Source organism: Bubalus kerabau, chromosome 5, assembly GCF_029407905.1.
Source record: "Bubalus kerabau isolate K-KA32 ecotype Philippines breed swamp buffalo chromosome 5, PCC_UOA_SB_1v2, whole genome shotgun sequence".
In the NCBI taxonomy this organism is placed as follows: domain Eukaryota; kingdom Metazoa; phylum Chordata; class Mammalia; order Artiodactyla; family Bovidae; genus Bubalus; species Bubalus kerabau.
This window is the reverse complement of record NC_073628.1, coordinates 69,460,138-69,476,831: the sequence shown is the minus strand read 5'-3', so window position 1 is coordinate 69,476,831 and position 16,694 is coordinate 69,460,138. Positions and strand designations below refer to the sequence as shown.

General features: G+C 34.8%; 1 protein-coding gene across 4 annotated transcripts in view; it reads right to left on the bottom strand.

The window, feature by feature from the left end:
* The window catches only part of BRINP3 (BMP/retinoic acid inducible neural specific 3), a 463,816-nt gene that overhangs the window by 85,889 nt on the left and 361,233 nt on the right, over window positions 1-16,694 (bottom strand). For all 4 annotated transcript variants that reach the window (XM_055581851.1, XM_055581852.1, XM_055581853.1 and 1 more), the window contains one exon: window positions 4,082-4,304. In XM_055581851.1, the coding sequence (XP_055437826.1) occupies window positions 4,082-4,304 (223 nt within the window). The remainder of the gene's footprint in view (window positions 1-4,081; window positions 4,305-16,694) is intronic.

The window sequence follows — 16,694 nt, the reverse complement described above, 5'->3', positions numbered from 1 at the left end:
AGAATATCAGATATTGAAAGCTAGTTCTGAGAGTTGGACAAGTTCAAGAGGAAAACTGAAAAAAATTCCATAAAGAAAGGGCAAAAAACAAAAATACCTGCTAGAAGTGAATCACTGATTACTTATTCACTTTCTCTTTCAAATATTTCTGAAAATACACCCCACAAATTTCCAATCTCTTTTCCACTGAATTCTGATAACAAACTCTACTATATGCTGCTGCTGCTGCTGCTGCTAAGTCGCTTCAGTCGTGTCCGATTCTGTGCGACCCCATAGAGGGCAGCCCATCAGGCTCCTGTCCCCGGGTTTCTCCAGGCAAGAACACTGGAGTGGGTTGCCATTTCCTTCTCCAATGCATGAAAGTGAAAAGTGAAAGGGAAGTCGCTCAGTCGTGTCCGACTCTTAGCGACCCTATGGACTACAGCCTACCAGGCTCCTCCATTCATGGCATTTTCCAGGCAAGAGTACAGGAGTGGGGTGCCATTGCCTTCTCCCTAGTACATATATATGTGTGTGTGTGTGTATATATATATATAGTTTCCCTATCAGTCCTGGGTGTTCTTTGGAAGGAATGACACTAAAGCTGAAACTCCAGTACTTTGGCCGCCTCATGCAAAGAGGTGACTCATTGGAAAAGACTCTGATGCTGGGAGGGATTGGGGGCAAGAGGAGAAGGGAACGACAGAGGATGAGATGTCTGGATGGCATCACCGAATCGATGGATGTGAGTCTGGGTGAACTCTGGGAGTTGGTGATGGACAGGGAGGCCTGGCGTGCTGCAATTCAGGGGGTTGCAGAGTCGAACACGACTGAGCAACTGAACTGAACTGAACTGAATGTAATTTTAGTACATGAAAATCTATTAAGATGGGAAAAATAAAAACAAAGCAAAATCTCACATTCCTGGTAAAAGAAATATGGTGATGAAGGAAAAAAATCCAAATTCAGTAAAAATCTAGCAAGTGGGCTGTATTTTTTTTTTTTTAACTCTGTGGGATGACAATAGAAAACATAGAAATTAAGCTAAATTGAAAAAAAAACAAGTCAAGAAAAAGCCTGAACTATCTTTGATTTATTTAGTTAAGTTTTGGACAACAAATATTTAGTTCTATAGCTTTTTGAATTTGTTTCAAGTAATGCATCCTTCTATTATACTGCCTATTTATTTATTCTGCACACACGTAACTTGAATTCTTGCATATTTTTCTTAGAAATATTGTACTGTAATGACACTTATGAATGTTTAATTTTTATTTTTACTAGAAATTAATGTGTCTCTTTTGACATATTTTACTCCACTACTTGTTTCCTTTTCAGGTCCATTTTCCACTTACCCCTTAAACATATTTCCTATGATATTACATTCAGATCTTATGATTTCATGTGCACTGATGTTTGCCATCTTAAGTTTCTCAAATCTCCCCTGAGCTTCATATATATATATATATATATATATATATATATATATACACATATATATAATACATATATAGATATATATATAATCTCCAGTTGTTCTTGATTAAAAGAACACTTAAAGTCAACCAGTTATATTATAAGCAAACTCATCAGTTGCTTCCATGTCATTCTCTTGTATTTCCTCTTATGTTTGAAGATGAGATCATCTATTTCAATGGTTTACAAACTCTAGCTCACACGGGGAGAATAAGGTTCATTGCGATTAAATAAGTGTCTTTTTCAAGCTGTAATTCTCTGTTAGGGAATATTTACTTGAAGTTTGAAGACAGATATATAAAAAATATCTTATGCATGAAATAAATAAGAAAACTTACAGGAAGTATAAAAGAACAAATCTTAATGGTAGTGCTTAGAGAGTAATTTACAGCAGTGAATGCTTATGTTAAAAAAGTGAAAGCTATGAAGTCAGTAACCCATGTTTTCTCTCTATGAAGCTAGAAAAAGAAAATTAGAGCATTCACATAAAGCAAATAGAAAAAAAGAAATAATAGCAATCACAGTGGAAAATCAAATAAAAACAGAAAAATAATAGAGAATATAAAGGAAACTAAAAGTTAGTGTTTGAAAAGAAAGAAAATTGACAAACTGACCAGACAGACAGATAGATCAGGAAAAGAGATGGACAACAAAATGAAAAGATATCCCAGATATTGGAAGGAGATATTTTTATATCAAACAGTTTCTAAAGGAACGGGGCATCCAAATATATAAATTACTCATACAACTCAATAATGCAAATTAAAAAAAAAAAAAAACTAAGAGGGAAGAAAATTCACATAGATATTTCCCCATAGAAGGTACAAAATGGACTATAAGCACATGCAAAGATGTTTAGCATCATTAGTCATGATGGGGAAATGTAAATTAAAACCACAAAAGGATATTACTTCACAACTGCTAGGATGACTATAATCAAATGTCAGATAATAAAAAGTGTTGGTGATGATGTGGAGTAATTGGAGCTGTCACTCATAGTAGGTGGAAATAATAAACAGTAGAGCCATTTTGGAAAACAGTTTGCCAGATCCTCAAAATGTTAAATATACGATTATCTTCTGAATAGTCAGTTCTGTCAATCCTAAAGGAAAGCAACCCCAACAAACCATTTGGAAAGACTGATGCTGAAGCTGAAGCTCCAAATTTTGGCAACCTGATATAAAAAGCTGACTCACTGGAAAAGACCCTCGGAAAGATGCTGGGAAAGATTGAAGGCAAAAGGAGAAGGGGGTGGTAGAGGATGAGATGGTTAGATAGCATCACCGACTCAATAGACATGAATTTGAGCAAACCCTGGGAGATAGCAGAGGACAGATGAGTGGCAGGCTACAGTCCATGGGGTCCCAAATAATTGGACATGACTTAGTGACTAAACAACAACAACAACATATCCAAGAAAATTGAAACGTATGTCCAGATTAAAAAAAATAAAGCACACGTAAATGTTCACAGCAGCATCATTTATACTTGACAAAAAGTGGCAACAACCCCAAGTCCATCAAAGGATTAATTGATAGGTAAAATAAAATGTGATATACTACTGATGCATGCCACAAATCCATGAAAGAAGTCAGTCACAAAAGACCACATATTGTACAAAATGTCCAGAATAATCAAATCTATGGAGACAATTAGCAGATTAGACAAATCTGGAGAGACAAATAGCCAAGGGATGGGCATGGGAATATGGGGAGTATGGGCAAGGGAGTATGGGGCTAAAAATGGGTCCAATGAAAGTGTTCTCAACTTAGATTGCATACATGTTGAATACGCTAAAATCCAATGATTGTAAAGAATGCAAATGATTTATTTTGAAACTGAATTTTAAAATGTATAAACTTTATTTTTTTCAGTGAAAGAAATTTATAATTATAGATTTCTTAATAATTTAATAATCGAATCAAAGTTCAAGTATTTTATATTGGTGATACTGATACAAACACATTTTTTACTGAATTTTTTTCCTAAATTTTTCCTTAGCTTTTCCTTTTATTCATTTTCAACCTGCTTGTACTAAGTAAATGCAACTTTTTACTGCCCTCACTGATCAATACATATTAAACTACCAAATCTAAAACCCAGGCTTCCCCAAGTCAGTTCAGACACAAATATTCGAAGAGTCTGTCAGCATTCATATACATTGTTTGAAACTTTCACAGCAATTTTCATACATTCACGTAGAATGAGATTTATGGTTTTAAGAACGTGTCAAATAAATAAAATGTAGATGCTTTTATTTAAAAGTTACGTCTTGAGAAATATCACTTTTTATTCCTGCTTACTTCCTATGCTTACAATGTAACTAGGTTTTGTGGTTTATGTTCACTGTCACACAATTATCAGATGATTACCCTGTACAACAAGTTAGAATAATATCTTGATTCTAATGATTAAAAAAAAAATTAAATAAAAAGTTAGTCTATGTGTTCCCATTATAGCATTACTTTGGAAAATAACTGCAATTAATCATTTTGAGACTTAAGACAATATGTTTTCAAATCATCTCTAAAAATATGAATAACAGTGTATTATGTATATTACTGCACCTACATTCAGAAAATCAGTGAGTTGTCCTCAGTTGTCTACATTACTGCACTTGTCTTACCTTTGTCTTGGCAGGCTGATGAGGGGTTGTTTATGACACCTCTTGCTAAGGCTAAAGAGCTTGTGTACAATTTTCTGCGCCTTTAGGAAAAGTTGCTTCATGCTGTTCTCCAGTTGTTCATAGCGGCGCTGAAAATTAGAATCCATTGTCCACAAATGCATTATGGTAGATGTGTTGAGGAAATAGTTCATGGGTAGCCTTTTCATAAAGAACTTGAATTCATCTGGAAAAAAATGCCAAAATTCAACACTTTACTAATAAAATAATCAGTTTTCCTCTTCTCCAAAGTATATTTAGTATGTTAATGCTGAACAAAGGCAATCTATTATTCTCTGTGTGGCAAATTAATAGCAAGAAGGTAATTTTTTATGATTTAGGATTATTTTCTCTTTTGTTCCTCATAAGATAGAACAAGAACATTCGTAGAAAAAGGTAATTAAAATAATTGCTCTAAAGCAAATATTTGGGGTAAAAGTTTAACTTGAACTTAATTTTTCCATGTTCTCCTTTTGATGATAAGTGAATTTGATGGTGCTGAATTTTTTTTCCCAAAGTTAATAGTCATTAATCTAGCTTTTCTTTCTGGCAACAGCATTAATCATGTTTCAAGTATTGTTTATTAAATAAATATTTTCAGAAATTATCCTTAAATCAGTATAAGAGAATACACAGATTTTCATTAATAAATGTTTGCAGTGGTTGAAGATATATTATCTGGCAAGTGATACAAACCCTATTTTAATCACTATTCTACCCACAAAAAATTTACACAGCATGCATTAAACCTCAGTCTGTTTGTGCCTGATTTCCTTGTTTGTAAATGAGATAGAAAATTTTTGATTATAAAAATAGCATTTTACTTTAAATTTTTATGAAGTTGCAAATAAATTGTTTTAGTTAGTTGTAAATGTCCAATTCAAAAATAGTTATTTTCAAATACCAGTTATAGGTGTTAGTGTTTACTTGAATTTGGACAAAGTATGTTCATACTGATTCCTTGGTAGAGACTGTCTCTATTGAGTGTTTCAAAACCCCCAAGTTATCACTAATATTTAAAAAATATGCCATTCACATGGGAAAAGATAAACTACATTAATATACATATATAAGGCAATTAATTTATATATATTTTACAAACCAGGGCTATTTCAATAATCAAATCCAAACTATTTCATCAGTGATGGAAAAGGCAACTTGTAGACAATTAACAGAAAATTATATTCATGAATGTTGGGTTGATATTTTTTCTAGAGCAAATAAATACAGAATTCTGGCATGTTTTGGATGTTAAATGCATCCAGAAGAACAAGGAAACAAAAGGAAAACCAGGACTTTTTATAGTAAAATTCATCAGGAAAGAGTTTTGAGGATATATCCATTTGACATGCTTCAAATCACTTTTTTAAGTAAGCAGAGTATAAATAAGAGATGCATTTTAAAATTCCAATTTCACAGTCCTCTACATTTTGTTTGGTCCCATATGTCTCCTTTGACAAATTCTCTCCTTTGAATAAAAGAGTTGGGGCATGGAAATTGGAAAGCATTCCCTGGATTATTCACAGAGCAGATGCCACTACTTTGCAAACTAATCATTCATTTCATTTCATTGTCATCTTTTACTTGAACATTTCTGATAAGCTTTTATTGTTTCATGGGTTTGCATATTTTAATTATTTTCATTGTTTGTTATAGTAGTATTATAAAAGTTTCTAAATCAGTACATTTTATTCAAGTTAAAGAATCTATTCATTTATTTATTTCACCAAAGTGGATGTAACAGTACATGCCAGCTGAAAACTGGCACTATGTAATTTTTAAAAAAGGGTTTTAACATGACGTTTGAATAATTACTTCATTACGAAGTCATTAAGAGTCACCATTGATAGTCCCCAAAACAGTTATCGGACACCTGTTGTGCACAAAACATACAGCTATTTCAATCTCTGAGTGGGAATATGAATAAACATTTCATCTTATTTTTTTAAAATGACAAATGACATGTAATATTTTAAAATGTTAAAATAGCATCCTATCTGAAATTCATTCTACTTAGAAGTCAATAGAATGTCCAGAAATATTCCTCTGGATATTTATTCAGTTAATAAAAATTATGTTTATATATTAGGAAAATGAAATTTGAATGATACATTAGAATTATTATACAAACCTCCAGATTTACATAACTACAAAGAGAAAATATAATGATTAGTGGACACCAGATTACAGTTAACCCTATAATAATGTCCAAACTCATGTAGAAAATAAAGTGCTCTTGCTTTTAAAACAGCAGCTAAACAATGACTGTGGTGGTTTAGTTGCTAAGTCATGTCAGACTCTTGCAACTCCATGGACTGTAGCCCGCCAGGCCCCTCTGTCCATGGGATTGTCGAGGCAAGAATACTGGAGTGGGTTACCATTTCCTTCTTCAGGGGATCTTCCCAACCAAGGAATTGAACCCAGGTCTCCTGCATTGAGGGCATTTACCGATTGAGAATTTACCAACTGAGCTATGAGGGAAGTACAAACAATGACTAAGCATACTTTTTTGGGGAAATAAATGTGTAAAAGAAAAAAAAAATAATGTCACATAAAAATATCCTAGGATTAATGAATTAATGAATTAATTAATGAATTAATGAATTAATTAATTCAGTATCTGGGTTATTAGAGAGAGATTAATCTGGAAACTCCTGTTTGCAAGATATGTATCAAATGAGTACTTTTGCTCAGCATAGTTTTGAGGACTATGAGAAACAAAACAACAGCAATATCAGTGGTAATAGACATCCTATATGTAAGTCAGTCTTCTTCACAAAACTAATTCACATGAAGTAAAAAATAATACAAAAGCAGATGCATGATATTAATGAATTCTATGGAGCCAAAGAGAATTAGCGCAGGTGATGTCTTTCCGATAAATTATAGAAGACTAGCGAGGCACCATGTAGACTCTCAAGATTACTACTGCTCTTCCAGTAAAAATGAATTTTTTTTCTAAAATAGCTGAACAAGGTTTGTTGCTGTTGTTTTTTCCCTCTCCTCTAAAACAAATTCTAGTTAACACTTGATATCTAGTTAGTTAACTTTGAAATGAATTCACTGTCTCTCTGTTAACACGAGTTCTCGCTTTGGCAGGAACTCAATTGCAGGGCTTTAAATATTAACTCAGTCCCCTCAATAGTCTTTCATGTAAATTTTATCGGCACAGTTATGTATGTTGAATGCAGATGACTTTTAGTTTTGTAACTCTAATGTCAGCAAAAAACTTTTATTTTTGCTACTGCATTTACATATTAATCTTATGTATTTATATGTGTATGGACTTTATTCTCATGCTTCACAGTTGAATTAAATAAGAGTGGAGAACGGAACATTTTTGGATGTAAAAGGACCAGACATAATATGTAGATCCTGATTTGTGCTTCTGTCTTCATTGATGAACATGCAAAGCTTTGACCAGTGTATTGATTATACATTTTCACATATTCAGAACCTCTGCTCAGAACAGCTTTGAACTATATTTTCAAGAGTGTTCTAAAGCACTCTAAATTTTCTAAAGCTTTGGGAGCACATAATTTACTTCCTCAAAAGTGTAGAAAAGGAATCAGATTATTATTATTATTATTATTATTATTCAGAGATGATTTCTTGAGTTGTAAAACCACCAACATATCCAAAACAGAAGCTGCTTCCATTAGCAAGTAGGACTATGGGTGGGCAGGATTCAAGGAGGAAATTTGTGCTTTTATGATTTTTATATTTCATATGAATGTGTTATTCTACTAAAATGTCAATAAATATTGTTAGCCAGTAAAAATCATAGCCAAAAAATACTACTAAGTTGTCAGTTCAATATGTATATATCTTATATTTCAGACATTTATATAAAATGCTATTATTTAATGACTTGTTAACATAAATGTAAAAGTCTACTGGCTCACATTCTGGTTTTTGTTTTCTGTATCAATTACTATATTGGTACAAAGTACCTTTTCAGTAGAAATGACAATGCAGTATGGATAATAATTTTAAGTATTATGAAAGCATAGCAATAGTCTTTACTAACAAAATATTGTACAATGTATAGCAAAATAAAGAACATGGACACAGAACATCCTTAAATGAAAGGATGTAATAAGCAAAAAAGATGTGTATCAGATATACATGAAGAATCCATGAAAACATTTGTTTTTAACCAGAACTCATCTGTTCATTTCTCATGAGAAAAATAACTTATTTTGAGATACTACTGGTCTAGTTCTTCATACATGTATCTCTTGTTTATGTCTGTAAACAAAGAAGTTTTAAAATAATACATGTTAATAATATATTCTATTAACACAAAATTTTCTGTTATCAGTAAGTTAATCAAACAAATATTAATTCCTTATACTGAATGCAGTACCTTATCTATAAATGAACACATGTCAAATCTAGTCTGCTATTTTAAGACTGGGTTTTTATTTATTAGTTTGTTTAGTATACAGTAGGTTTTTACCTATGCTAAGTACTACCTCCAAAGTTGAAAAATAAGCATCAAACTCTACCACTGAACTTCAAAGTTACTGTTCACTCAGAGCCACTTCTAAAAAGTTGTTTCTTGAGAATCACAGTTTCCTAGAAGATAGTATGGACTCATCTGTCTTCCTCTGATTTTCAAAGAGAAATATCTACCTAGGAAATAATTTAATTGCAATCCTTGACACTACAAATATGCAAGATTTAAAGAGGTAAGATAAAAAACTAAGAAATAGATGGGAGTGTGAGTAGGAAGAAGGGCTGATGGGAACAAAGTTGAGACAGAAAATTTAGGTAGTCTCCTGAATGACAGAAAGTTACTAATGACTGAAATGGAAATCTGACCCTTGAGGGAGCACAATGAAGAGGCAAACTTTGACTCACCCCATAATCCTGATTAGAACTGCTTATTTTTTAACTTTTATAAAGTTTTCTTTTTCTCCAAACATTTCCAAGGAACTATTTGAATCATTTGTATCAGTTGAACATTTTCTCAACTTCTATAGTAAATCACTGATAGGACTTTGGGTGACCACATATCAGTGCAAGTCTATTCAAATCTTTCTATTAAGCCTGAGTATAGAGTTTATACTGAAATTGACAAAATACTAGAATGCTGCATAAAATAAATGGCAAGCCTGTTCAATAGCTTGTGAACTAGCCAATTTTATGAGGCCATAAAATGAGGGGTTCATGCAGGCATAAATCAGAAATAGAACCTAATTCCTTAGTAGCTGGCCTAGAAATGTTGTGCTTTTCCTGATCATTTTCTTTTTCTCTGAAAGATACTTTTATTTATGTTAAAATATTTTAATACAGCAAGACAATTAATCTGTCCTTCATCAAATTGCTCTGTTTATAAACCCCCTTCAAATGTCTGAAAATTTACCCAGAGCCTATCTCTACAATTATAACTATAGTTATCTCTATAGTTATAGTTTATCTCTATAACAAACTATAACTATAGAACAGTCAAGACCCAGGTCTTCACATTCCCAGCACCCTTGCAGCTACAAGATATAGCTGCATCATCTAAGAAATATAGGAATCAAGTGAACACCAGCAGAATTTGGATCTTATGCTGTTGAAGCGATAACAGAGGATGCCTAGAGCACTGTTCAGGGAGATAGTGATTGCAGCAGTAATGCTAGTGTTTGCTGCTATTGGATGATCAGCCACTCAAGATGGTTGTCCTCCTGCTCTCTGTCTGTCCTTTGCTTGACCACTGCCTGCTTCACCTATACTATGCTCATATGATTGACCTTCCCATGTATTGGCCCCAGGCTTCAACTAGTGACTATTCTAGTTTTAGATCAGAACTTCAACTATGCTTATCCAAAGGGCAGTAAGGGGCATGCCCCTCTGCTGGTTTCCTTGGCAACCAATAAGCCAACTTGACATCAATTCCCTATAACTGGTAGCCAACCCCTGCCCATGGGAGCAAAGAAGGCCACCTTGTGCTACCCCACTGTCCACCACACATGGTGAGGTGTTGCTCTAGGGTCTTGCTTCAGATGTGTAAGCTCTACCCATCCATTAAACAATTAATGCTTCTGTAACTGACTCCAGGCTCTTTCTTCAGTCTTGAAGGTGGGCAAGTGCAGGCCTTAAAGGCCTGGGGAGTGCAGCCCTATAGAGATCTAGGGTTCAATGCATTCAGCAGTGGTGATCTCACTAAATAAGTCTTATGCAAGATTTTTTTTTTAATTTGTCTCAACCAGGTAGTATGAGTATGATTCTCTAGCTTTCTTGAAGATTCTATATGCTAACCAATATCCTTTCATTGATTCCTTATTAGATTGGGTTATCTAGAGACTGATTTTCTTACCTTCATCCAAAAAATAAAAAAATTTGGGCTACTAGAGGTACTGGTATCATAAGTGGTTTGTAAGAATCTCCATGGATAATAGGAGACTTTGTGGATTTGTTAGGGAAAAAGACTTTTTAAATAAGTGCAGTATTCAGGGTGGAAGTTTGACAATAGAAGTACCACCTGTGTTAATCTAGAATGAAGAGCTTGTTGAAGGCACATTTGGGACTATGTGCCTATATAGAACTGAATGAGGAACATAAAAATTTCAAAGACCGAGACTGACTTGGTTACTACAAATAGAGATGGCTTGCTTAAAGAGCTCAAAATCCTACTTTTTTTTTTTCTCAAAGCACAGAATGCTGGAAAGGACTAAAAGAGATCTTTTATCTCTTGCAGCTGTAGGGCTTCAAAACAAATTTTGATCCCAAGACTGAATTTAAATTCCTGCCAGATCTGTTAAAGTTGGAAAGAACATTAGAAAGGGTGGGAACCTGGGAACTGGAAGGTTGATTGGGGGAGGACTGGGATGAACTCAGAGTAATCCAGAACACTAATCCTCACTTTCTTTGTCCCCAAGAAACAGCATCTTCTCTCCTGCCTGATGGACTAGATTATCTTGCTTCGAGTCATTGTAATGATTTTAATCAAAGAAATCACCTTCATTAGGAAGCAAATTTCATCATATCCCACTTCCATCATCTATCATGTCCCAAGGGAGTTTATTGAAAATATTCTGACTTTCCAGTTGTTATCAAGAATTTGCTGATTTTCTACTGGAGAAAGAACATTAAATGCATTGATAAAAGGAATGCATGCATATCTGATGAATATTATATTCTGTAGGATGGGGACATCTGTTAGTGGGAAATCTGTGTGAAATCGGATGGTGGGCTCTGGTTTCAATTAGGATACAATTAACCCTCTGTGACTGAGGCCTAGAAACAGATATTACACCTCAGAGGCACAGTGGACATTGGTATTGTCATAGATGATAAGTCCAAGGTGCTATTCAAAAAAGTCTACCTGGAGGAATTTTAGAATTCACTAATCAGGTCATGGTTCCTTGGGATTTAAATGTGGAATCAGTGCTTTGAGGTCCTATTTAATTTGTATAATTGAAAGGAAAAAAATCTGCAAAAGCGGCTTGACTTGAGTTTTCCTGAGAGAAGAATGCTATCTGTAGTTCTGAATGATTTCAAGACTCAGTACTCTTATACCCTACTTAATAGACCACATGTTTCTTTTGCATTATGAATTAACCCCTTGGGCTCCTAATGCCACATGAAACAGAAAGGGGCCTTATAGAAAGTAAACAGTAAACTGGATTTTCTATGAAGCCTCCTCAAATCAGGTCTAATGGGATCCTAACCCAGACCATGTTTATTTTCTGGTCTCTGACTAAAGAATTAGAAAAGCTCTGTCTCACTAACCTATCAGGTAAAACCTATAAAGCTAAGATGGATAAAAGGAAGCTTCCTTCTCCTAGGAAAAGACTAAATTCAGGTGATACTGCTTTTTTTTTTTTTTTAATGCTTGACATGGTTGCAGGACTTGGAGATCTGTTCAATACTGAACATTTTGAAAATAGTAATCGCATTACATCTCTAATTAACTCACATATTGGCGATCGCTCAATCACAGAGTAACTCTAATTAAAGCTGCCATTCCAGATACGGTAGCTTACTGGTGACTGGACTCCTAGCACTAGGGGGAAAATTTCTTCTATGGTACAAACTCTCTTATCTATCATTATAAAAAGGGAAGCCTGGAAGCAGTTTTCGTTCCTATGTCAGCTATGAGAGTGAAGCATCTCCATCATATTCAAGGGTCAAATCATTTCTCAGCCTCTGTCTGCCAAATGTCTTCAAAGGAATGCAGACCATTGCATCCTGTCATGGGCCATATTTTGTTAATGACATCATACTAAAAAATACGTGAAAAATACAAGTAACAGGTATCCTGTCTGCTGGCCAATATCTTAGCTTATCAAGCCTCTGATGTGTGAGTGAAATTTCTGAGAGTCCAGAGCACATTTGGGTAGCTTCTCCAAAGCAAACAGCAAGCAACTGCTCTCCTCCAGCTCTCTTTAATAACAAAACTCTACAGATCTTTGAAGAAGCAGCAAACAAGTTATCTGGTAGCATCACTGATAACGATGACTGAAATGATCTCTCTTGGGATGTCAAAGGTGCACACTGCAGATGTGTGTTCTCCTTATACACTCAAAAGATGGCACTTATCATGTGATTTTGTTACTGTTCCTGGCACAGCCTCAGAGCCAGGCTCTCCAGTTCTGCTGATTCTGTCAGCTACCCAATCTGCTGTCTGCACATAAATTCCTTTTTTGCTACAGTCAGATTCTGTTCTTGCAAGAATGCTGACTGATACAGTTAATAGGGCCCTTAAATATAATTAGAAGATGGAGTTCAACAAGAGTATAACAAATATTTTTTGAGTGTCTAATGTGTAACAATCACTGTGCTAGTTAAGAGCTAAAATTACATTAATAATCATTTTTGTAACTGTAGTAGTAATTTCTTCACAGGTTTAGTAAATTAAATTGGATAATAATGAAAATAAAATACCTTTTACATAATTAGTGATAAATAAATGCTAGCTATTATTTTTCTTTTTATAATTTATTCCATGTTTCTATGTGTGCCGGGCTGAGCAGTTAAAGTGAATTTTCTCATTTAATCTTTCCAGCAACCCTATTGCTGGGTACTGGGTAACCAGTACTGGGTATTGCTGGAGATGAGTACTATTATACTCAGCATTTCACTGAGGAGGACAAGTGACTTAGCAAGATTCAATCAACTGTTCAAAGTGACACAGTTATTAATTAGAACCCAGAACAAAAGACGCCTGTTTGAAAGAAGTGTGCTCCTATCTTTATAAACATAAACTCTTTTGAGAGTTGACAGGAAAACAAAATTATTCCTTCTTTTTAAAGACTGCTTTTCTTTAGTAGATTCTTCACAAATATTGCTATATCCAATCTCATAATAACGCTGCAATAGGATGGGCAGGTTTTATTGAGATGTGATGTGAAACAATTTTGAATTAAAGGATCATTCAGTTCAGTTCAGTTCACTGGCTCAGTCATGTCTGATTCCTGTGAACCCGTGAATCATAGCACGCCAGGCCTCCCAGTCCATCACCAACTCCTGGAGTTCACTCAAACTTATGTCCATCGAGTCGGTGATGCCATCCAGCCATCTGATCCTCTGTCATCCCCTTCTCCTCCTGCCCCCAATCCCTCCCAGCATCAGAGTCTTTTCCAATGAGTCAACTCTTCACATGACGTGGCCAAAGTATTGGAGTTTCAGCTTCATCATCAGTCTTTCCAATCAATACCCAGGATTGATTTCCTTTAGGATGGACTTGTTGGATCTCCTTGCAGTCCAAGGGACTCTCAAGAGTCTTCTCCAACACCACAGTTCAAAAGCATCAATTCTTCGCGGCGCTCAGCTTTCTTCACAGTCCAACTCTCACATCCATACATGACCACTGGAAAAACCATAGCCTTCACTAGATGGACCTTTGTTGGCAAAGTAATGTCTCTGCTTTTGAATATGCTATCTAGGTTGGTCATAACTTTCCTTCCAAGGAGTAAGCATCTTTTAATTTGATGGCTGAAGTCACCATCTGCACTGATTTTGGAGCCTCAAAAAAATAAAGTCTGACCCTGTTTCCACTGTTGCCCCATCTATTTCCCATGAAGTGACGGGACCAGGTGCCATGATACTTACTTTTCTGAATAATGAGCTTTAAGCCAACTTTTTCACTCTCCACTTTCACTTTCATCAAGAGGCTTTTGAGTTCCTCTTCACTTTCTGCCATAAGGGTGGTGTCATCTGCATATCTGAGGTTATTGGTATTTCTCCTGGAAATCTTGATTCCAGATTGTGCTTCTTCCAGCCTAGCTTTTCTCATGATGTACTCTGCATATAAGTTAAATAAGCAGGGTGACAGTATACAGCCTTGACATACTCCTTTTCCTATTTGGAACCAGTCTGTTGTTCCAAGTCCAGTTCTAATTGTTGCTTCCTGACCTGCATATAGGTTTCTCAGGAGTCAGGACAGGTGGTCTGGTATGCCCATCTCTTTCAGAATTTTCCACAGTTTATTGTGATCCACACAGTCAGAGGCTTTGGCATAGTCAATAAAGCAGAAATAGATGTTTTTCTGGAACTCTCTTGCTTTTTCCATGATCCAGCGGATGTTGGCAATTTGATCTCTGGTTCCTCTGCCTTTTCTAAAACCAGCTTGAACATCTGGAAGTTCACGGTTCATGTACTGCTGAAGCCTAGCTTGGAGAATTTTGAGCATTACTTTACTATTGTGTGAGATGAGTGCAATTGTGTGGAAGTTTGAGCATTCTTTGGCATTGCCTTTCTTTGGGATTGGAATGAAAACTGACCTTTTCCAGTCCTGTGACCACTGCTGAGTTTTCCAAATTTTCTGGCATATTGAGTGTAGCACTTGCACAGCACCATCTTTCAGGATTTGAAATAGCTCAACTGGAATTCCATCACCTCCACTAGCTTTGTTCATCATGATGCATTCTAAGGCCCAGTTGACTTCACATTCCAGGATGTCTGGCTCTAGGTGAGTGATCACACCATTGTGATTATCTTGGTTGTGAAGCTCTTTTTTTATACAGTTCTTCTGTGTGTTCTTGCCACCTCTTCTTAATATCTTCTGCTTCTGTTAAATCCATACCATTTCTGTCCTTTATCGAGCCCATTTTTGCATGAAATATTCCCTTGGTATCTTTAATTTTCTTGAAGAGATCTCTAGTCTTTCCCATTCTGTTGTTTTCCTCTATTTCTTTGCATTGATCACTGAGGAAGGCTTTCTTATCTCTCCTTGTTATTCTTTGGAACTCTGTATTCAGATGCTTATATCTTTCCTTTTCTCCTTTGCTTACACAGAGTCAATTATGAGGAGAAAATAAGAAAAATAATGAACTCAAAGAAATATAAAAAGAAAGATCATTTTATATTTCTCTGAGGGGCAGGACAAAGTTTTATTTTTCTTTATATTTTCCCTTTACAAAAGTCTAATACAGCACATTAGACATAGTATGAATTGATAACATGTTTCTTAAATGGCAAAACTGATTGACAAGATTAAGAAAGAAAGGTTTGAAGCTAAATGTGAACATACATAGAATAATTCATTTGGAAAAGTAAAGTTTGATCATATGAAATATGAAGCTGCGGGTAATTCACATGGGAAAATAAAGCTGAAATAAGATGTGTAGTATAGTTCTAAGCTTCAATATTCAGGTTGAAGGCAAGATTATGAGATCAAAACATTGATAAATGTCTTCATTTATGGATGAGAAACTGGCAAATGGGGTTCAGGTGGTAAGGTTACAGTGCATGTGAATTTCAGAGTATCAATAAAAAACCAAAATATCCTGAAATGACATACAATCACTGTTATAAACAAAACTGAAAGTACATACTCATATTGCAGAAGGAAAATTTATGAATTGTATCTTTTAAGTATCAAGCACTCTTCTAGGCACTTAGTTCTCTTAATTCTACATAGTTATTAATGTTACAGCCACTGTGTTAAAACTATACCTATGACTTAAGAGATGCTGAGTAAATTTCGCTAGGAGGGAAACCTTGTAAGTAGCACCTGGAGAAAAACTGGTGAACACATAAGCAATGTCTGCTGTAAGATCAAATCCATCTGAAACCTTGTCCCAATGTCAGACAGAGAATCCAGAGCCAGGCTTATTCTAGTGAGAAGATAATTTAGTTCATACACTGTAAATACTAAGTAATACTCAAAAGGATATAGCCTTTCTCTTGAACGATAAAAAACATGCCTGACACCATCCTCTCCCAGCCCCTCGTACACCAGTTGTCAATTTTTGCAGCAGTTTTCTCTTCAACAATGAAAAATGGAAGCCAAAGAACCTTAGTGATTTCCAAATGAAAACAGGTCACATAAAAATGGAATTAGTACTTAAACTAAAAAATTCCACACAAAATCTCTTTTATCCTATGTGACCATCTTAAATGCCATAAATGTACATGAGAATATATGTTAATAATAAGTATTAAAATAGTATTAATTCACAAGTAATTTAACTATTAGAAATGATATCCAAACAGGAAACTCTTAAAACTATGTAAATAAAATCACCATTTTTGATGTTCAGATTGACAAATTTGTAATAAAGTTAAGTACAAGCATAAAGTTTTTTATCTTAAGCTATTCTGATATAGTTTATTCCAGATATAGTTCCAAGTGTAGTTA